We start from the raw sequence: 22,383 nt of genomic DNA, 5'->3' as shown, positions 1-22,383 counted from the left end.
TCCCATATTATTTAAAATTGTGAACTTTGTGTTATGTATTAGTCCCACATCGTCTAAGTTATAAAGGCTTTTTCTTCTCCCACTAGTATAAATAATTCATATACCTTTTATTTATGAAATAGAGTTGAAGTTTATTTGAATATGAAATAAGTTGTGTGCTTATTTTCTCTATACTCTTTGAGAGTAGGAGGTGTATCCTTGGCTTAGCCAACTAAGGTGGGTTTATGGCTATTTTCACCATAATGGGATTTGTAAGAACCGCGACTAGTTAACTGCTTAATTAATTAAATTAATTGCCCAAAATAAAATCTAAAAATTTAGAATGTTAATTAAAAAAATTTAAATATGATTTTTGGACTCAATTGATTTTTCTGAGTTGGAAAATATAATTTTTCTGCGAAAAACTACGTAAAAATGCGTACCGGTAAATTAACCAGAAATACCGACTTAAATCTGTTTGATACTGTGTGAGAGTAGTAGAAAAAGAAGAAAAACTTAGAAAATTAATTAAAGTTAAAAACCGGACATTAATTTTAAAGGTTTGGCCCAAAGTTGGGCCAAACGGGCCAAGATTGCTAACGGATTGGACCGGCCTTAAGTTGGGCCCAAGTCCAACATATAAATACACTCAAATGAACCCTAACACATCCCATAACATCATAAAATACAGCCATAGCAGCTGCATTAAGAGGAGAAGGAGAAGAGAGAAAAAACTATTCACATATAACTTTCGGTAGTCATAACTCGAGCTACAGTACTCCGATTCGCTTGTCGTCAGTGGCTACGCGAAGCTCTCGCCGAGTACGTTAGTTCTATCTAACTTGTGTAGGTAAGAATTCGAAATTTTCTCTCCTTTCCTCTGCCCTATGAAATTCAAAAATGTGGGTGTTGGTTTTGAGTAAATTTTTGTGTTTTGATTGATTAGGTAGTATTTAAGGTTGGGCTATTAGTGGTTTGTGCCCCAAACACCATCAGAGAAGGTAAGAAAACTCTTTACCTTGTAAATTTATGAATTTGATGAACCCTAGGTATTGAATTGTAGTGCATTAATGTGTATAGCTTGGAATATTAATTGTTGATGCTTGTTGGAGTTGATTGGTGACTTGATTGAGTTTAGAGAACTTGTGGAAGCTTGGATTGGGGTCAACTTGGTATTTTGCACATATTGAGAATTGGCCAAGGTATGGTTTTAGTTTTCTCTATATAATATGTAATATTTCTGGACACTTAGGCTAGTGGACCATTGGATAGGATTGAAATTGATTGTTTATAACTATGATGTATGATGAATTTGATGATTATGGTGAATGATAATGTTGATGTATGATGTGGGATTTGGATAATGATGATTTTGAGGATTGTTAATAAATGATGAGGTTTATTGATGTTGATAGGGGATGGTGGAATGATATTTTGTGATGTAAATTGTTGAGATTTGAGTTTACAAGTAGAATTTGGTGTATGGAATGGGTGATTTTATGCGTTGCTAAGTTATGGAATGAATAAATGGTGTATGAATATGATTTAGGTACATTAGGACAATTTTGAATGTGGAATAAGTGATTTTGGATTGAGAGTTCGGTAAAATTAAGGTTTAGAGATTTTCAGTAAAAATGGATTTTTGGTGAAATTTGATGGATCATATATTAAGCTATGATTTTTGAAATTGAATGATTTTTATATCAAATTAAAGATCATTCAAAGATCTTTAAAACGGCATATATTTCGTAGAAATCGGAATTTGTAGAAAAATATATGATCGTTGGAAGTTGGTGTCAGAAATCTAAATTCTGTGATGCTGCAAAATTTGTAATTTCTGGTTTGTTTGCGCAAGCACACTGTTGTGCGCGTGTTCTGAATAGTGGCTATATTTTGACTTATGCGTACGCACACACTGGTGCGCACGCATACACAGGGAGATGCCTACTGTTGGGAGCGCTAACACACTATGGTGCGCACACACAGCCTACGAAATTTGCAAGTTGTGTGTATGCACAACATCGTGCGCACGCACACACTGGGAAGTACCTTCTGTTGGGGGCATTCGCACATTTCTGTGTGTGCACTCAACAAGAAAAATTTTGCATTCTGTGCGTACACACACCTCTATGCGTACGCACACTTTGAGAAAACTCTTCTGGGAGTGTGTACGCACAATTCTATGCATACACATACTGCCCTATATTTTTAAGAAAACCTTGTTTTTAACTGTTTTACCTTTCCGGCAAGCTTGTGAACTTCCGTAAAGCTTATCTAGGGTGTCTTAACTTGTTTTTAGGCTTTGAAACATAAAGAATACCATAAGTAGCTTAACTAGAAAATTTTTGGTAAAAATTTTAGAAGATAGAGCCTTAGGATTCTGGAGTACTGATGGTGGATTAGCTGAGTGAAGTGGTAGAGTACTATAAAGATGATTAGTCTGATGAAATTGTGGAGTTGTGGACTTGATGATGCTTGAGATGAGCCTAGGACTCGGAGTGGACTGAATACTAAAAATGATTTCTGAAAACCACTGAATTACTGTTTTATATTGAGATTGATGAGACGCTATGCGCATGGCAAGGACAGTTGGTTAATGCTGATTGTTGAGGTTGCAGCGGCGGTATAAGGATGGTTGGTTTATCCCACTAACGTTGAGATGTGAGGTTTTGTGGTAGAGTATCCCGCTCGCATCCTTTCGGATCACAGGAGTGTACCCGACACAATAGCCGTGGGGGGTTCCCGTAACTATATACGTGATCGAAAGGCAACATCTCCATAGAGATGTGTCAGGTTGACAGTTGAACCGACAATGTGATATCACAGCCAAATAGGATAGGTGACGAACAGAATTCTGCTAGTAAAAAATTTTTACAAATAAATTCCCGTTGTAAGTATAGTTTCTAAACCAGCAAAGAATCCTTTCGTACAAAAGTTTGGTTGTCATAAGTAACAAACCCCTAATAAAATTGATAACCGAAGTATTTAAACCTCGGGTCGTCTCTCAAGGAATTGCAGAGGAGTATGATTTATTATTGGTTATGGAAAAAGGTATATTTTTGGGTTTTTGAAATAAGGAACAGAAAAATAAATTGATAAGAAAGTAAATTAATTATCATGAAAACCATTGCAAGGTATAAGAACTAGAAATCCCATCCTAGTTATCCTTATTAGGTGTGATGAGAATTGTTTATTGCTCCCACTTAGTTAATCCTTACTAAATAAAGGAAAGTCAAGTGGACTAATTAATTTGATTCCTCAAGTCCTAGTCAACTCCTATGGAAAGACTAGCTTTAGAGGGATCCAAATTAATCAGCAAATTCCAATTTTCAATCAACAGCTGAGTTTGATAACTCAAGTGTCACCAATTACTCAACCAAAGCAAAGGGGGAAAAATCTAAATTATTTATATCATAAATAGAAGAAAGCAATCATAAATCTAAAATACCTCAAATTGCATTTAAACATAAATTCAAATTTAACATGAAGAGTTCATAAGCCAATTTGGCAACATAAGTAATTAACAAGTGAAAGCACTAGAATAAATAAAAGTAGAAGAGAAACTAAATTAAAGGAACATTGAACCTGGAATTGAGAAAACGAAGAAATCCTAATCCTAAAACTAAGAGAAATCCTAAATCCTAAAACTTAAGAGAGAGGAGAGAGCCCCTCTCTCTAGAAAACTACATCTAAAACCTAAAATTGTGAATATGAATGTTGTATGAATGAATAGATCGATTCCCCCACTTTATAGCCTCTAATCTGTGTTTTCTGGGCCAAAAACTAGGTCAAAAACAGCCCAAAAATCGCCCCCAGCATTTTCTGTTAATTCTGCAGATCGCGCTTGTCACGCGTACACATCGGTCACGCGTGCGCGTCATTTGGCGAATTTCCTTGTCACGCGTACGCGTCGTCCACGCGTGCGCGTCTTTTGTGCAGACTCCAATCCACGCGTACACGTCAGGCACGCGCACGCGTCGCTGTAAATTTCTCCATTCCGCGCGCTCGCGTGAGCCATGCGTACACGTCGGTACTCGCTGGTCATCTCCTTAGTTTCTTGTGTTCCTTCCATTTTTGTAAGCTTCCTCTCCAATTTCTAAGCCATTCCGGCCCTATAAAGCCTGAAACACTTAACACACGGATCACGGCATCGAATGGTATAAAGGAGAATGAAAATATACAAATTAAAGATCTCTAGGAAGCAAGTTTTCAACCATAGAATAAAACTAGGAAGGGATTGTAAAATCATGCAATTAATATGAATAAGTGGGTGAAGACTTGATAAAAAAACCACTCAATTAAACACAAGATAAACCATAAAATAGTGGTTTATCAACCTCCCCACACTTAAACATTAGCATGTCCTCATGCTAAGCTCAAGAGAAGCTATAAAGGAGTGAAAAGGAATGGTAGAACGTATGAAATGCAACCTATCTATATGAATGCAACTACATGCAAAATATTTTTACCTACTTGGTGAAAAGTAAATAAATCTTTCAAGAACAAATATGAACTGGATTTCACTAATTCAAATCATAAAATAAAGTACAAGTAAACTTGCAGAAAAATAGCTCATGAAAGCCGGGAACAAAGAATCGAGCATTGAACCCTCACCGGAAGTGTATACACTCTAATCACTCAAGTGTTTAAGGTTTGACTATCTCAATTCTCTACTAACCTTGCTTTCTAAGGCTTGCTTTTCTTCTACCAATCAACACTAATTTGATGCACAAATACACATATCAAGAGGTCTTTTAAGGGTTGTAATGGGGTTAGGGTCAAGGTAGGATTGTATTTGGCCAAGTGGACAAAAATCTGAATCCTTAATTAACTTAAACCTTCCACCTAACTTAGACAATCCATGTAATCATAATACAACATCTAACTATCCATTAACCATATTTTCCACATATTCATGCATTCTAATTTCAAGTACAGTACATATACATTGCTTTCACCACTTACTTTGGAGCATTTTGTCCCCTTTTTATTTATTTGCTCTTTTTCTTTTCTTTTTCTCCTTTATTTTTCTTTTTTTTTATTTTTTTATTTTATATATATATATTTTTTTTTTCTTTTGTTTTTCTTAATGCATATGATTAAATTATTGAATGCATGAACATGTCCTAAACATTTCTTTCACATTTTCAGAAAATTCTAACATACTCAATTCTCAAACCAACTGTTTCCAAACCCAATTTTTCCACACTTAAATCATAAGCACTCTCACTAGTCTAAGCTAACCAAGGATTCAAATTAAGGACATTATTGTTTTTTTTTCTTAGAGTTAGTGATGAGCTAAAGTAAAGAACAAAGGGGTATAATAGGCTCAACATTGGTTTGCAAAGGATAATGAAAGGGTAAGGCCATATGGGTATGTAAGCTCAGTAAAACAAAGGCCTCAATCATATAAGTGCATGCATACATCAAACCATTGAGATATAGAATTAAGCAAGACAAAGATCACAATTTTAGAGAGAAAAACACACACCAAAAATAAAATATTGGTTGATAAAATGCAACCAATCAAGTAGGCTCAAAAATCTCACAGGTTTTGTGTGTTCGAGTTCTAAACCATGTTCTAGTATAATATTCCTTCAAACAAGTTTATAAAAATTTTAATCAAATTAGTGAAATATTATAAAAAGTTTATTGAAAAAGAAAATATTACTTTAACCAAGTGGTGGTAAAATATGCATAAAATCAAACAAATATGTAATCAAACATGCAAATACAACAATGAACAAACAAAGAAAATAAAACATTGGTGTTTGAGAAGGAAATAACTAACCCACGAAAGTCGGTATCGACCTCCCCACTCTTAAAGATTGCACCGTCCTCGGTGCATGCTGAGATGCGCAAGTGGGCGGGTTGCTCCAACTGATGCTCTTTCTTTAGTGGATTATGCAGATGGACTTGTTGTTCGCCCCATTTAGAAACTTCTCCTTTCCCTTCTCGGTGGCCACTCTGAAAGAAGAGGAACATGAGGAAAAGTAACCCAGGAGCAAAGATAGAAAACAAATAAAATATGGGTGGGTTTATGCCAAATAATGAGAGTCTCAATTACATGGTAGCTACAACATGCAAGTGAGAAAACAATAGAAGCAAATGGCATATCAATAGTGCAAAAAGTGCAATAATGGGGGAGAGAGTGTGGGTAATGTAAGAAAATATAAATTTATGTCCATGCAAAAGGGATACAGGTAACATAAAAGATTGGCAGTGACAGATAAATAATATCATCCAACAGTGTAAAATAAGTCACTAAGCACCAAAATAATACCAGAAAAGATACAACAGTTGAAAAAGAAAATTTAACACCAATAAAAAAATAATAAATTTAGAAAAAAATAAAAATATGCACAAAATTAAAATGCAATGAATGAAAGTATGCAGATAAATTAAGTAAAATAGAATAAAAGAAAAGAAGGATGAGAAGTTAAAGAGATGAAGAAGAAGGATGTAAGAAAGGAAGAAGAAAGAATAAGAAAGTAAGAAAGAATTAAGAAGAAAGAAGGAAGAATGATAATAGAAAGATAATTAGGATTGGTGAAGAAAAGATAAGAATTCTGGCACAAATCTAGTTAAACTGTGCGTCGCATGCGACGCGGACGCGTGGAGCACGCGTTCACGTGGTTGACGCTATTTTCAGGTGACGCGTACGCGTGGGTGAAGCACACGCGTGACCTGATTTGTGCTATTGGCGCAAGTGCAGCCTCGCGCACGCACAACTCTCAGTTTCATACGAACATTGCCAAAATTTAGGGTGACGCGTGCGCGTGGGTGACGCGCACACGTGAATGGCCTAATTTTGAAAAAAGATGCGTATGCGTAGGTGACGCGTACGCGTGATGGAGTTTGTGCTTTCAGCACCATTCCATCCCCACTCCATCATAACTCTCTGCTATACACCTCTTTACGTCGATTTTGTAGGGTCACGCATGCGCATGAGTGACACGCACGCATGGGAGGCTGATTTTTCAAATGACGCGGACGCGTCAAGGATGCGTTCGCGTGGGCTTGTTTGTGCCTAAGGCATGCCTCTATCCACGCTCCCGCGTGACTCTCTGCTTCTTTTCTTCCTTGTTTCGAATGCACATATGACGCAGACGTGTCAGTGACGCTTGTGCGTCGCGTGCATTTTTTTTTCAGTATGCAAAAAAATGCAGATGCTGATGCAGGCATTATGAATGAACACTAAGAAAAATAGAATAAAATAAAACTAAGAATAAAACAAAACAAAATAAAACTAAAACTGAAAAAGAATGATCATACAATGGTGGATTGTCTCCCACCTAGCACTTTTAGTTAAAGTCCTTAAGTTGGACATTCGGGGAGCTCCTTGTCATGGCGGCTTGTGCTTGAACTCATCTTCAAACTGCCACCAATGCTTGGACTTCCAATAAGCTCTGTCTATTCCATGTAAATTTCCCAAGCCTTGATGGAGTTCTTCACAAGCTTTGAGCTCCCAAAGTTGATATTCTTGTATGCCAGGATCCCAAATCTTGATTCTACACCCGTCTTCAAGTTGATCATCATGGTTCCATCTGGGTGGCAAGCACTCTGAATTCTCTACGGAGTACCAAACTCTTCTTTTAGATCTAACTAATTTATCACCAGTTGAGCCCTTACATCTATCTCTTGAAGTATCAACCTTGATGAGCCTTGATTTGCAATTCCAACCACTGAACATCCTTCTCTTACGCTTAATGCCACAAAGTCTCCTAAGTTGGCCATCCGTTTCAAGAATACCATATTCAGGTGGAATGGTAAGGCGAATAGAGACAAGCCTTATCCACTCAAATGAAGGAGTAGATGGCAACCTAGGTGGAGAAGTCTCCAACGTTCTTGACAAAGCGTACTCAACTCTCGTCCGCCCTTTTATAAGAATTTCCGCTTCCACATCATTCTCAAACTCGACCAGAGAAGAGTCTTCATATTCAAGGAGTTCATTTGTGGATGTAGATTTATCACTAGGAGGACTTGATGCATGATCCTCATCACCAAGGGAACTTACTTCTTGATCTATCCCATCCAAGTCTTCATAAGGAATATGCCATGGAGGTTGTGCACTGGCCTTCTTGACATCAATTTCAATCTTATTGGAGGATTACTCTACAATTCTAGATTCCCATGGAGGTTCAGCATCTCCTAAATCTTCAATCACTTCTTCCTCTGCAACTATTATGGCTTCCTCCACTTGTTCCAATACAAAGCCATGTTCTTCATTGTCCACCAGAGTTTCTAGTGTCTCCTTCATGCTACGCTCTTCTTTTGATTCTCCACATGTAGCCATGGGAGTACCTTGAGTGCTCAGATGTTGGGAAGCTAATTGATTTACTACCTCGGTTAAGGCAGTCGCGAATTCTAGTACTCCCCGTTTCATCTCTCTTTGCCCTTGAAGAAGAACACCAAGAGTGTCATGCATTGAAGGTTGAGGTGGATATGAGGGCTCATTACTTGGGAGGAAAGGTTCATGATAAGAGGGTGGTTCATCATAATAAGAATGTGGTGGTTCATCACTCTCCATCTTTTCCACTTGTTGCATAGCACACTTCAATTCCTTGTTCTCAAGTTGAGATTATTTAGCCATGAAAGCTTCGGCTGCTATTCGGTTTACCACCCGGTCCAATTGACACAGGGTTGCTTGAAATTGATCCACTGTTTCCTTGAGACAATCTCTTGACTCTTGTTCTGCTTGGATATCATAAGTAGGACCATAAGGCTCTTGGATTGATGGATATGGATGTGGTGTATATGGAGGTGGTGGTTCTTGGGAGTAATTGGGTTGGAATTGGGGTGGATCTATGTATGGCTCATATGGCTCATAGGGTGGTTGATACGGTGGATAAGGGTTAGGATCATGTGATGGTGTTTGGTATTAGGGGGCTTATGAGTATGGTGGTTCAAAGCTATGTTGAGGAGGTGGTTCATAGGCATATGGTGGGGCTTGTTGGTAACTACAAGGAGGTCCACCATATTCATCATCTTGGTACGCTCCCTGGAATGGCTCTTGACCATAGTAATTTGGTGGATGTGGTTTGTCACGAAAGGGTCCACCATAACTATTTTCTTGGTATGCATCACAGAATGGTTGTTGGTGATAGCGCATTGGAGGGGGTTGTTTCCAAGAGGGTTGATCAAATCCTTGTGGCTCCTCCCATATTTGATTCTTCCAACCTTGATGCCTATTTTCATTATAGTTTCCATTCCTTACAACAACATTAGAACCAAACTTGAAACCAGAGGGGTGAGAATTCATAGTAGCTAATAAAAATTAAAAACAAAAAAAAAAACAAATAAACAAGCAAAAACAAATATTTACAATAATCAATAATAAGGCACACGTTTGCAATTCCCCGGCAACGGTGCCATTTTTTGACGAACGGATTTCTGCTAGTAAAGAATTTTCACAAATAAATTTCCGTTGTAAGTATAGTTTCTAAACCAGCAAAGAATCCTTTCGTACAAAAGTTTGGTTGTCACAAGTAACAAACCCCTAATAAAATTGATAACTGAAGTATTTAAACCTCGGGTCGTCTCTCAAGGAATGCAGAGGAGTATGATTTATTATTGGTTATGAAAAAAGGTATATTTTTGGGTTTTTGAAATAAGGATCAGGAAAATAAATTGACAAGAAAGTAAATTAATTATCATGAAAACCATTGCAAGGTATAAGAACTGAAAATCCGATCCTAGTTATCCTTATCAGGTGTGGTGAGAATTGTTTATTGCTCCCACTTAGTTAACCCTTACTAAATAAAAGAAAGTCAAGTGGACTAATTAATTTGATTCCTCAAGTCCTAGTCAACTCCTATGGAAAGACTAGCTTTAGAGGGATCCAAATCAATCAGCGAATTCCAATTTTCAATCAACAGCTGAGTTTGATAACTCAAGTGTCACCAATTACTCAACCAAAGCAAAGGGGGGAAAATCTAAATTATTTATATCATAAATAGAAGAAAGCAATCATAAATCTGAAATACTTCAAATTGCATTTAAACATAAATTCAAATTTAACATGAAGAGTTCATAAGCCAATTTGGCAACATAAGTAATTAACAAGTGAAAGAACTAGAATAAATAAAAGTAGAAGAGAAACTAAATTAAAGGAACATTGAACCTGGAATTGAGAAAACGAAGAAATCCTAATCCCAAAACTAAGAGAAATCCTAAATCCTAAAACCTAAGAGAGAGGAGAGAGCCCCTCTCTCTAGAAAACTACATCTAAAACCTAAAATTGTGAATATGAATGTTGTATGAATGAATGGATCGATTCCCCCACTTTATAGCCTCTAATCTATGTTTTTTGGGCCAAAAACTAGGTCAAAAATAGCCCAAAAATTGCCCCCAGCGTTTTCTGTTAATTCTGCAGATCGTGCTTGTCACGTGTACGCGTCGGTCACGCGTGCGCGTCATTTGGCGAATTTCCTTGTCATGCGTATGCATCGTCCATGCGTGCGCGTCTTTTGTGTAGACTCCAATCCACGCATACGCGTCAGGCACGCGCACTGATGAGCGGATAATTTATACGCTTTTTGGCATTGTTTTTAGTATGTTTTTAGTAGAATCTAGTTACTTTTAGGGATGTTTTCATTAGTTTTTATGTTAAATTCACATTTCTGGACTTTACTATGAGTTTGTGTGTTTTTCTGTTATTTCAGGTATTTTCTGGCTGAAATTGAGGGACTTGAGCAAAAATCAGATTCAGAGGTTGAAGAAGGACTGCTGATGCTGTTGGATTCTGACCTCCCTGCACTCAAAGTGGATTTTCTGGAGCTACAGAACTCAAAATGGCATGCTTCTAATTGCGTTGGAAAGTAGACATCCAGGTCTTTCCAGCAATATATAATAGTCCATACTTTGAACGAGTTTAGATGATGTAAAAGGGCATTGAACGCCAGTTCTACGCTGCTGTCTGGAGTTAAACGCCAAAAACAAGTCACAAGCCAGAGTTGAACGCCAGAAATACGTTACAAACTGGCGTTCAACTCCAAGATTGACCTGTACACGTGTAACACTCAAGCTCAGCCCAAGCACACACCAAGTGGGCCCCGGAAGTGGATTTATGCATCAATTACTTACTTCTGTAAACCCTAGTAACTAGTTTAGTATAAATAGGACTTTTTACTATTGTATTTGACATCCTGGATTGTATTTTTGATCCTGTGATCTCATTTTGGGGGCTGGCCATTCGGCCATGCCTGGACCTTTCACTTATGTATTTTCATACGGTAGAGTTTCTACACTCCATAAATTAAGGTGTGGAGCTCTGCTGTTCCTCAAGGATTAATGCAAAGTACTATTGTTTTTCTATTCAATTCGTAGCCATTGACAACGGTGATGCCCTTACATAAAGCCAGCCATGGAAAGGAGTAGGATTGATTGGATGAAGACAGCAGGAAGCAGAGGTTCAGAGGAACGAAAGCATCTCTATGCGCTTATCTGAAATTCTCACCAATGATTTACATAAGTATTTCTATCCTTATCTTATGTTTACTTATTATTTAATTTCGAAAACTCCATAACCCTTTTGATATCCGCCTGACTGAAATTTACAAGATGACCATAGCTTGCTTCATACCAACAATCTCCGTGGGATCGACCCTTACTCGCGTAAGGTTTATTACTTGGACAACCCAGTGCACTTGCTGGTTAGTTGTGCGAAGTTGTGATAAAAAGTTGAGATTACAATTGAGCGTACCATGTTGATGGCGCCATTGATGATCTCAATTTCGTGCACCACGCACGCGTCGCTGTAAATTTCTTCATTCCGCGCGATCGCGTGAGCCATGCGTGCGCGTCGGTACTCGCTGGTCATCTCCTTAGTTTCTTGTGTTCCTTCCATTTTTGCAAGCTTTCTCTCCAATTTCTAAGTCATTCCTGCCCTATAAAGCCTGAAACACTTAACACACAGATCATGGGATTGAATGGTATAAAGGAGAATTAAAATATACAAATTAAAGATCTCTAGGAAGCAAGTTTTCAACCATAGAATAAAACTAGGAAGGGATTGTAAAATCATGCAATTAGTATGAATAAGTGGGTGAAGACTTAATAAAAAACCACTCAATTAAATACAAGATAAACCATAAAATAGTGGTTTATCAACAGGCATTCATCATGTGCATCTTCTATCTGTTTGCCTGCTTTGCTGACTTGAATTGCTTGCCTAATTGTATAACATGATTATTTGCTTCTTGAATTTCTTGATATATATGTTATACATACTTGTGTTTTACTTGCATTGCTATTACTTGTGTTTTCTACTGCAATTGAGGAGGTTCGGAAGGTAGTGGCAATGGGATCGCATGGCGATTAGGCTGGCGAAGGTTGTGGGATAGCGGTGTATCTGTTAGTTTAGAAATCCCCTTAAGATAGAATACCCCGTTTCATTATGGTTATAAGTAATTGTCATAAATTTACTTATGTTTTAAGCTTGAATCTCATGATGGATATGAAGTTCTAGGATTGCCTCTGACGTCCCAGAGTCTTATATCTTACATTACTGGGCACTATTACCATACTGATAACCTCCGGTTCTCATTCTATACTTTGTTATTATTTTTCAGATACAGGCCGTAACCCGCCTTGGTGAGCTATGTGATGGTGACAGAGCGGAGGATCTTGATTATCCTTTGGAAACTTTTGATTTCTTTTGCTTAGATTCTCTCACTTTTGTATTTATATTTGCCTTAGAGGCTTACTTTGAGAGAAATATTGTATATGCTGTTTTAACTTTCAAAACTCAGTATGTTTGTATTTAACTAGTCGGCCTAAACTCCGCGGACTGAGGCTAGTTCCTTATGACTATTATACTCTCTTATATACTTATATCTTATTATCTTGTATCTTTATCTTGTGCCTTAAGTTTGTAGCTTCGTACAAACATTTTACGCTTTTATAACTCTGTTTTTGAGCTTGTTTCTTCATCGGGCTTCTAGAATTGTTAATTTCATCTATATATATTTATGTATAAGCCTTAGAATTGTCGTAATCTTTGATTAACCTTTGCTTTACGGCATGAGGTAAGACTTAGGGTAATTAGGGTGTTACAGGTTTGCTAACCTCGCCAAGATTGGTGAATCTAAACTATGTCACCATAGTAGGATTGTTAACCTCGCCAAGTTTGGTGATCCAAGCGACGTCCCAGCATCAGTTTGGTATCAGAGCAAGGTCAGTCCTCGCGACCTTTGATAAACCCCGATTTCGTGGTTTATCTTGTGCTCATTTTAGGGATTTTTATCACCTTTTTTCACATTTATTCAATGAAATAGCATGATTTTGTAATTCTCCCTTGATTTGTGCTTAAGTGTAAAAACATGCTTTTGAGGCCCTTAAATTGGTGAATTCACTTTAATTCCATTCGATGCCTTGATGTGTTTGTTGAGTGATTTCAGGTTCATAATGCAAGTATTGGATGGAAGAAATGAGGAGAAAAGCATACAAAGTGGAGAATGCATGAGGAAACAAGAATTGGGAATACATCGATGGGCGCGCACGCGTACAATGCGTGCACGCGCAGAAGTGACTTCGCATAGAGATGCGCACGTGTACATGCTGCATACGCGCGGATAAAGAAACAGCCAATCGACGTGCACGCGCACATAGCGCGTACGCGCCGATACTCTCACGTGACCCACTTAAAGGCAAAACGCTAGGGTGATTTCTGAGCTGCCCAGGCCCAAATCCAACTTGTTTCTGAGTGTATTTCATGCAGTATTGAAGCCCAAGCAAAGGGGAAGCAATTAGTTAGTCAACATGAGCCTTTAGTTAGTTTTCTAGAGAGAGAAGCTCCCTCTTCTCTCTAAAATTAGGTTAGGATTAGGTTAAATTGTCTTGGATCTTGAATTAATTACTTGATTTCATCTTGTTTCTTTTACAATTTCTTATTTCTACATCTTGATTGTCTTAGTTGTAATGTTAATTTTCTATTTTGCTCTCTTTTATGTTGATGAACAATGTTAGATCTACTTTCCTTTTAATGCAAATTCATGTTTCTATGTTTCTTTTATGTTGATCTTGCTTGCTATTATTGATTTCTCGCTTATGATAGTTATGGGTTTCCTTTAATTCTTGCATTTTATGATGTTTGTTTTTCTTGCACACTAGGTGTTTGATAAAATTCTTCCTATAATTTTTGAGTAGTTTCCTTTACTCTTGGCCTAGGCTAAGGGAATTGAGTGATCTGGAGTCCCTGGGCTCTATTGAATTGGTAATTCTAGAACCCTTGGGGATCAATTTGATAACCATTGACTCTACCCTACTACTAAGTTGATTAGTAGCTAGGTTGGGACTTATGGATTGATGTTGATCAAGCCATTTGACGTACTCCAAGCCTAGGAGTAGATATTACGTACTTAAGGCTCTAGTGAGTAGACCTAATGTGCTCGGTTCCTCCTAATTACCAATATTTGAATTGTTGATAAGGATAGTGATCTCAGTTACCTAAGTCTAGCCAAGAGTTCCACTTTCTTTTATATTGTTCTTTTACTTTGCCTGCCATTTACTTCTTTTCCAAAATATAAAACCAAATCCCTCCTTGCATTTTCATAGCCAATAATTGAGCACCTCATTGCAATTCCTTGTGAGACGATCCGGAGTTTAAATACTTCGGTTAATTTTCATTGGGATTTGTACTTGTGACAACCAAAATTTTTGATGTGAGAATTGTTTGTTGGTTTGGAGCTATGCTTGCAACGAAGTAATTCTTTTCTATAAGAAGAAAATCTAGGCCATCGAGCAAAAATCGTTCATCAACCTTCACCTTGCTTTAGTAGAATTTTATTTAATTTGTGGTGCAGGTTTTTGGCATGGAGTCGCTAATGGAATCTTTTGGTATGGATTCCTCAATGAGATCGTTTGCTGCCACGTATCTTGTAAAATTTTATTTGATTCGTGAGTGCGGGTCTTTGGTGTAGAGTCACCAATAAGATCTTTTGGTGTGGATTCATCAATGAGATCATCGACTGTCACAAATCTTTTCATGCAAGAGTTCTTTTCAACTCAGAGAGAATGACGCGGGAGTAAGTAGAGTTATATATATATATATTCTCTACCATATACATATATATAAAAAAAAGAAAAAAGAAAAAAATAAGAAAAAGAGAAAGAGAAAAAGAAAGCAATAAAAATGGGACAAAATGCTCCAAGGTAAATAGTGATAGCAATGTATATGAATTATGTTTAAAATTGGGATGCATGAATATGTAGAAAAGATAGTTAGTGGGTAGTTAGGCTCTGCGTTTTGATTACATTGATTGTTTTAGGTTAGGTGGGAAGTTTAGGTTAATCAAGGATCCAAATTTTAGTCTACTTGACCAAATACAATCCTACCTGGACCCTAACCCCATTACAACCCTTGAAAAGACCTCTTGATATATCTATCCATGCATTGAATATATGTTGATTGGTAGAAGAAGAGCAAGCCTTAGAAAGAAACATTAGTAGAGAATTGAGAGAATCGACCCTTAAACACTAGAGAGATTAGAGTGTAAACACTTCCGATGAGGGTTCGATGCTCAATCCCTTGTTCCTTGCTTTCACGATTCTTCTTGCAAGTTTATTTATACTTCATGTTGATATTTGAATTGGTGGAATTCCTGAATTATCATACTATCTTAGCCCTACATGTTCATATATGTTCTTGGAGATTGATTCATTTTTAACCAAGTAGGTAGAAGCATTTTGCACATAGTTGAATTCATGTAGATAGGTTGCATTTCATAAGTCCTACCATTCCCCTTCACCCCTTTGTGGTTGTCTTGAGCTTAGCACGAGGACATGCTAATGTGTAAGTGTGGGGAGGTTGATAAACCACAATTTTATGGTTTATTTTGGATTGAATTGAGTGGATTTTGTCAATTCTAGTCACACTTATTCATATAAAGTGCATGTTTTTAAGATTTCTTCCTAATTGTGTGTTATGGTTCAAAACATGCTTCTTAAGCCTAAAAAATGCTAATTTTTAATCTTCTCTTATTATCATTCGATGCCATGATGCCTTTGTTAAGTGATTTTAGGGTTTATAGGGCAGGAATGACTTAGAGGATGGAAAGGAAGTATTCAAAAGTGGAAGGAACACAAGAAATAGAAGAATTGAGAAGTTGGTATCGACACGTACGCATGATCAAGTGCAATAGTCGGCTGACGCGTACACGTGGTTGACGCGTAGGCGTGACAAGCGGCATGTGCCTCAATAAAGGGAATACGTTGGGGCGATTTCAAAGCTCCTTCTGGTCCAGTTTCAAGCCCAGTCTGAAGATTAGAGGCTGGGGAGTGAAGGAGGATGGGACATACATGCGATTAGTTTAGTTTTTACATAGTTTTGAATTTTAGAGAGAGAAATTCTCACTTCTCTCTAGGTTTTAGTGTTCTTTGTTTATTTTCACTTGAATTCTTGGATTAGATCCTTTTCAATTTCAGTTCTTGTTGCTTTAATTGTAGTTTCTACTCTTTAATTCTACTTAGCACTCTTGTAACTTTAGTCATTTTGAGTTTTGAATTTGGATCTTGTTGGAATTAATTTCTATTAATGCATTGAGATCTTTTCATGTTCATTGGTGTTATTTGGTTTGTTATTATCAATTGTTGTTAGTGGGTAGCCTTGATTTGGATTTATTTCTCAATTTTATAATGTCTTCTTTTAGTGCACACAAGATGTTTGTGAAAATGCATCTTATGATTATGGAGTAGATTTCTACTCTTGGCCTCAGGGTTGAGTATTGAAAACTCTTGAATTGTCAAGTCCTACTGTGGATTGGTAGTTGAAGCTTGCTAGTTAGCTTGAACTTCACTAAAGCTAGTCTCTCATTAGGAGTTGACTAGGACTTGTGGACTCAAGTTAATTGTATTCACTTGACTTTCCTTCATTTGTTAGAGGATAACTAAGTGAAAACAATAGAAAATTTTCATCATAATTGAAGATGACAATGAGGATAGGGATTCCAATTCTCTCCCCTAGCCAATACCTTTATATTGATTGATTGTCATTCACTCTTACTAGTTTTGATTCCCTAGTTCTCTTATTCTAATTTCATATCTTTTATTCATATATGCTTTTAATTGTAGTTATCTTGATGCATGCTTGTTAGTTAGACAAAGCTTGATTGATATTTCTAGTTATCTCAATTTAATTGTTAGTTGTTTGTTGCTTTTATATACTTGTCATTTTACTTCTTCCGCAAGCAGTCCAAAACCCCAAAATTCCTAATCAATGATGTGCATCTTAGTGCAAGTCCTAGGGAAAACGACCTGGAATTCTACTCCCGGTTATTGATTTGATTGTTGTGACATTCTTTTAAACTTTGATTGAGGATAATTTGTCAGTTGGGACTATACTTTGCGACATTGAATTGGAAAATTAATGAGTGGATATTTTATACTCTTTTTGGTACTATTTTCTTAGTATTTTTAGGTATATTTTGTTAAGTTTTATTATGTTTTAGTAGGTTTTAGTGAAAAAGTCATATTTTGGATGCTATTTTTGAGTTTTTGTAATTTCCTTATGATTTTAGGTGATTTTTGGGTGAATTTGGCAAGTTTTAGCAAAGTCTGATTCAGAAGCAAAGAAAGGATAGCAGATGCTGTCAAATCCTGACCTCTATGCATTCAAATGAGCATTTTTGGAGCTACAGAGATCCAATTGATGCACTCTCAATGGTGTTGGAAAGCTAACTTCTAGGGCTTTCTAGAAATATAAAATGGTTTATACTTTTCTTTGGAATGGACTGCCCAAAATGTACGTTGAACGCCCAACTTACCCCCATTCTGGCATTCACTGCTCAAGAAGGAGCAAGGCCAGTGTTGAACGCCCAAAACTGGCGTTCAACACCACCAAGTGAGCACAAGGCAGTACAAACACCCCTAGTGGGTGTTCAACACCCACTCATCCAAGTTGAACACCAAACTCAGCCCAAACACTCACCAAGTGGGCCCAGGAGTGGATTTTCGCACCTTTTGCTTAGTTTATCTCATTTTTTGTAATTTTTAATTATTAGATTAGTATATATAGGCGAAGATCACCCATCTTTAGGATTTTCAGCCTCTCAAAACTTATCACACTTTATTTTCTATAAAATATGAGCGGCTAAACCTCCTAGGTTAAGGATAGGAGCTCTGCTCATTCCTATGGATTAATATCATTACTTTTCTACTTTAATATATGTTTGATTCCATTCTATGATGTATTATCGTTCTTCATCTTTATGAATCTGGGGTGAAACGAGAGTATGACCCCTTATTCTACATGAGCTCTTGCAAAGCCTTAACCGGATAGTATTGAGCTACTGCTTGAGAATACATCACAGATTCCAACAAGTTATCTGGGCTAATTGAGATACTTGACATATAATCTCATTATTCATGGGTAATTGAGGTCTCTGTGGCGCTAAGGCTAGAATCATAAAGCTTCATTCTCCAATCCAGAAGATCCAACCTTGTCTGTGGCGTTTTGAGTAGGATCATCAGAAATTGAATTGCGTGAGCTTCACCCTCGTCCAGATTGACTGACTAGTTCTGGTGTTTGGTTTGGATCAGAGGAGATTAATGGCCACTACCCTTGGCTTAATCACTTATAGCCTTGTCATTGAATGAATCACTCATTATTAAAGTAGTCAGTCAGAAGTATTACTCCGGAAGAATAAGCATCTCCGAGGCCTGAACTGATTCCTTATTATTGTTTCTACGTTAATTCATTATTGCTTTCTTTATTATTCTATTTTATGCGCCTACAACAACCATTATCTTTTCTATTCGTCTGACTAAGATCTACAAGATAACCACAACTTGCTCAATCCAACAATCCTCGTGGGATCGACCCTCACTCACCTGAGGTATTACTTGGACGACTCGGTGCACTTGCCGGTTCAGTTGTGCGAGTTTCATTTTCGCGCACCAAAAATCCTTTGGTCAATTCTTAACCGACATTTATCTTCCGTCAATAAGCAAGCTCTTCGTCCAAATTATCATCTCGCATCACATTTTCAACCCGATCCGGTTCATCCTCACCTAAAATACCCGGAATCATACGGGGTGACCTAGCTATCCCAATTGCAACAGATAGAGTATCAGCCAACAGACAAACAGGTACAACGACAGGCATCGAGGTAGAACCACCCCCACTGTAGTTGACTGAGGATTCGGTGCTGATGTCCCAGAACAGTCGACGCCATCTTCCAACTTGACATATAGCTTGTGTATTCTCACTTTTGGAAAACTTTGCCGACAATGAAACAAAACCTGCATATCTTCGTCCGACCCTATCATCAAGGTTTCATACTTCACACCAGTTGACACAACTGCAATAAAAATCTTGTAGAACAACTTTTTCACCCACTTTGTCTCACACAATCCCACCTTTTGTAATATATTCGTTTTTGGATCTGACAACATATTTGTTGACCGGATAAAAATACTCACCAGTTCTCTATCAGTAAACTTAACGTTGTGCTTTTTGCTTTTTTGAATTTTTTCAAAGTAATGGATTAGAACTAAAAAACTCTCCTCACTATCCATTCGTGAATTTGTAAAAATGACAATCTTCTACTACACCATTGCCTCCTGCTTGGTATTTATAGGCATTTCTAACCAAACAGAAACCGCTATAGCCTCACACGGTTTCCTATGTGTTCGATTTTTGAAGAAACTGCTATAGGAGTGTCATGGTCTCTTCATTGTGGAGTTCGTTTAGAAACTACTACAGGGTAGTAGTTTTTTCTCATCACGCATCCCAACGTAAACCGCTACACCTTGTAGCAGTTTACGTGCAATTCAGAATCCATTATACCCCTCTCGCGGTTTTTATAGAAATATAAAAGTTGTATTTGAGTCTGCAATGTTCAAAAATTGTATTATGGTAATATTGGTTTTTGAACATTTTATTTAGGTAAATTGCCCAACTATATATGTATTTATGCACATAGTGATTTTTTTATGGACAATTTACCTAAATAAAATGGTTGGGAAAAATCTTTACTCAAATGCAACAATTGTAATTCCTTTACTTGCGTGTCCTGATTCATTGTTATGTAAACCGTGGTAAGTTACCACGTTTTACTTTTTACACATAAACCGTGGCAGGTAAGCACGGTTTACAAATGAGACAAAATGAGCATAAACCGCGGGAAGTAAGCACGGATTATGCATGAATAACGTGGGTGAAAATCGTGCTAGGTTCCCACGGTTTATGAGTAGTCTGTGTGATCATAAAATCCCCTAAGTTAGCACGGTTTATACGTGGAGTACTATAAATACAAAATTCACCTATTACATTGACTAAACTTATTTATTTACGTAAAATTTATTTATGGACTCAGCAAACTTATTTACATTTTAATACGATTTGAATTGTATTAGTATAAATAAGTTTAGTTAATGTGATAGGTGAATTTTGTGCAAACTTTATGAAAACACAATAAAAAAAATAAATCCTAAAAAATAACATGATTTTTTTTAGAATTAAATTTTTTTTATATTTATAATAGAAATAAAAAATCTGATTAACATTGAGCTGGTCTAATATACTAGATAATTTTGTTTTTTAGTGTAATTCGAATTGCATCCCTTATAATTCGAATGAGTATAATTCGAACTGGGTCAACCTGCATGCATAATTCGAATCAGGTAGGTTTGAATTATGTACGAATTTTGGCTGCATATTTTGGATTGATCAACTTTGAATTACTGTTGGTTTGTAATTCGAATTAGTTTGATCCATGTTACATTTTTTGCTTTGGTTGAATCATGTAATTTCTCATCCGTTCTGGTTTAATAGTGTGATTTGCCCTTATTATTTAGAAAACCCTCTTCCTCACTTGCCATTGTAAAATACTTCTCTTCAACAGCTTGAATCTCACTCATATATATAGAATTTTTCTCTTCATAAACCGTGGTAAGTAACAAAGATTTTTGCATTTACATATCCCTTATAAACTGTGGGAAGTAACAAGGTTCATAAACTGTGGGAAGTAACAAGGTTTTATTATCAAAGTTTTCTCTTCATAAACCGTGCTTAGTTATCACGGTTTATGCTCATCTTGGTTACTTCATAAACCGTGCTTACTTGCCACGGTTTACATAATAATAAATCAAGACATGCAGGTAAAGAAATTGTAATTGTTGCATTTGAGTAAAGATTTCTCCCAACCATTTTATTTAGGTCAATTGTCTTTTTTTATTGACTGATTTTAATATATAAATAATATTTTTGTAGTAAATATCATATTGATTTTTGAAATAGATAATAATTATTTTAAACTTTAATTCTTTCATAATGTGTGCATAAATATACGCATAGCAATTATGACTTATGACCATGAGAATTAGAAGTTGTTTTAGGTAGGAAGAACGCAATAAATATATTTCTCAAACAACAAATTAAAAAACTAGCAATTACCCAAAATCAGGATAAAATCAAACAATAGACAAATATAACTAAAGTAGTTGGGGAATCAGCAGCATTATTCTTCTACAACAGAGTCCAGAAATAATTGCTGATTTACGATTGAAATTTTAAAAGGAATAACAGTGTGTGTGTGTTGAATCCTTCAACCATCCACACAATCGATCTTACTAGCTAGCCCCAACAGAATCCTGCTGGATTCCAAGCTACTCAAGGTTCCTGGGCTAATAGGTGGGAAGTTACACCATAAATTACTATAATAAGATGGTGATCTTCCCATTACCCCATCATCTTGGAAATCCCGGTTGGAGTACCAGTTATCATCATTATTATTATTATTAGTGCACACTTCTGCTTCTGCAACAAAATTGGAATTGGAGTTATTAGTAAGAATAGTTTCAGTTTCAGCACGTGCCACGCTCTGAGGGGGTTTCATGAACTGCTCTGTGGCACGTGCACCGGTAAGCTGCTGAACGAGTTCTCTGAAGTTCACGGCGTCCACTTTGTAAACTTTGACGGGTCTCGGCGGCATCGGTGCCACGTGTAACTTATTCCTCCACGGCTTGCTTTGAGATTTCTTCACTGAACGAAGCATGGAATGCGGTTGAAAAGGGTATGCAGGTTTCACTACCCTCTTTGATTCCACCATGGACTTGGATGATGAAGAAGAAGAATCAGAGCTAGAATAATAATTTTACGGTTTTTTTTTTTTTTAATTTTACGATAAAGTATGTAGTGTGTATATAATTGTGTTTTGTAGTGAATATGCTAGCTAAGAAGATGTATATATAGACATAGTTGTGAATTAACTTATGACAAGGTATGATACTTGTGACTTCTATTTATTTATAGGCGATTTTAGTCAAGGAATAAGTTGGAGAAAACAATACTCTCTATTTCGGTTTTGTTGGAAGGGAATAAAACTCAGCCAACAAACAAATTGACACATTTAAAAATCTAAAAATTATTATTACAAATTTTATTTTTTTTAAAAATATGATATA

General features: G+C 36.7%; 1 protein-coding gene across 1 annotated transcript; it reads right to left on the bottom strand.

Moving 5' to 3' along the window:
* Nucleotides 21,355–22,319, bottom strand: LOC107617434. Its single transcript, XM_016319190.2, has one exon. The coding sequence runs from the start codon at nucleotides 22,026–22,028 to the stop codon at nucleotides 21,525–21,527; it is 504 nt and encodes a 167-aa protein (XP_016174676.1). The 5' UTR covers nucleotides 22,029–22,319; the 3' UTR covers nucleotides 21,355–21,524.

Source organism: Arachis ipaensis, chromosome B01, assembly GCF_000816755.2.
Source record: "Arachis ipaensis cultivar K30076 chromosome B01, Araip1.1, whole genome shotgun sequence".
NCBI classification, from domain to species: domain Eukaryota; kingdom Viridiplantae; phylum Streptophyta; class Magnoliopsida; order Fabales; family Fabaceae; genus Arachis; species Arachis ipaensis.
This window is presented reverse-complemented; position numbering and strand designations above follow the sequence as displayed.

Coding starts and splice junctions, on each gene's coding strand:
- LOC107617434 (XM_016319190.2), bottom strand. CDS start 22,028: ATGGTGGAATCAAAGAGGGTAGTGAAACCTGCATACCCTTTTCAACCG.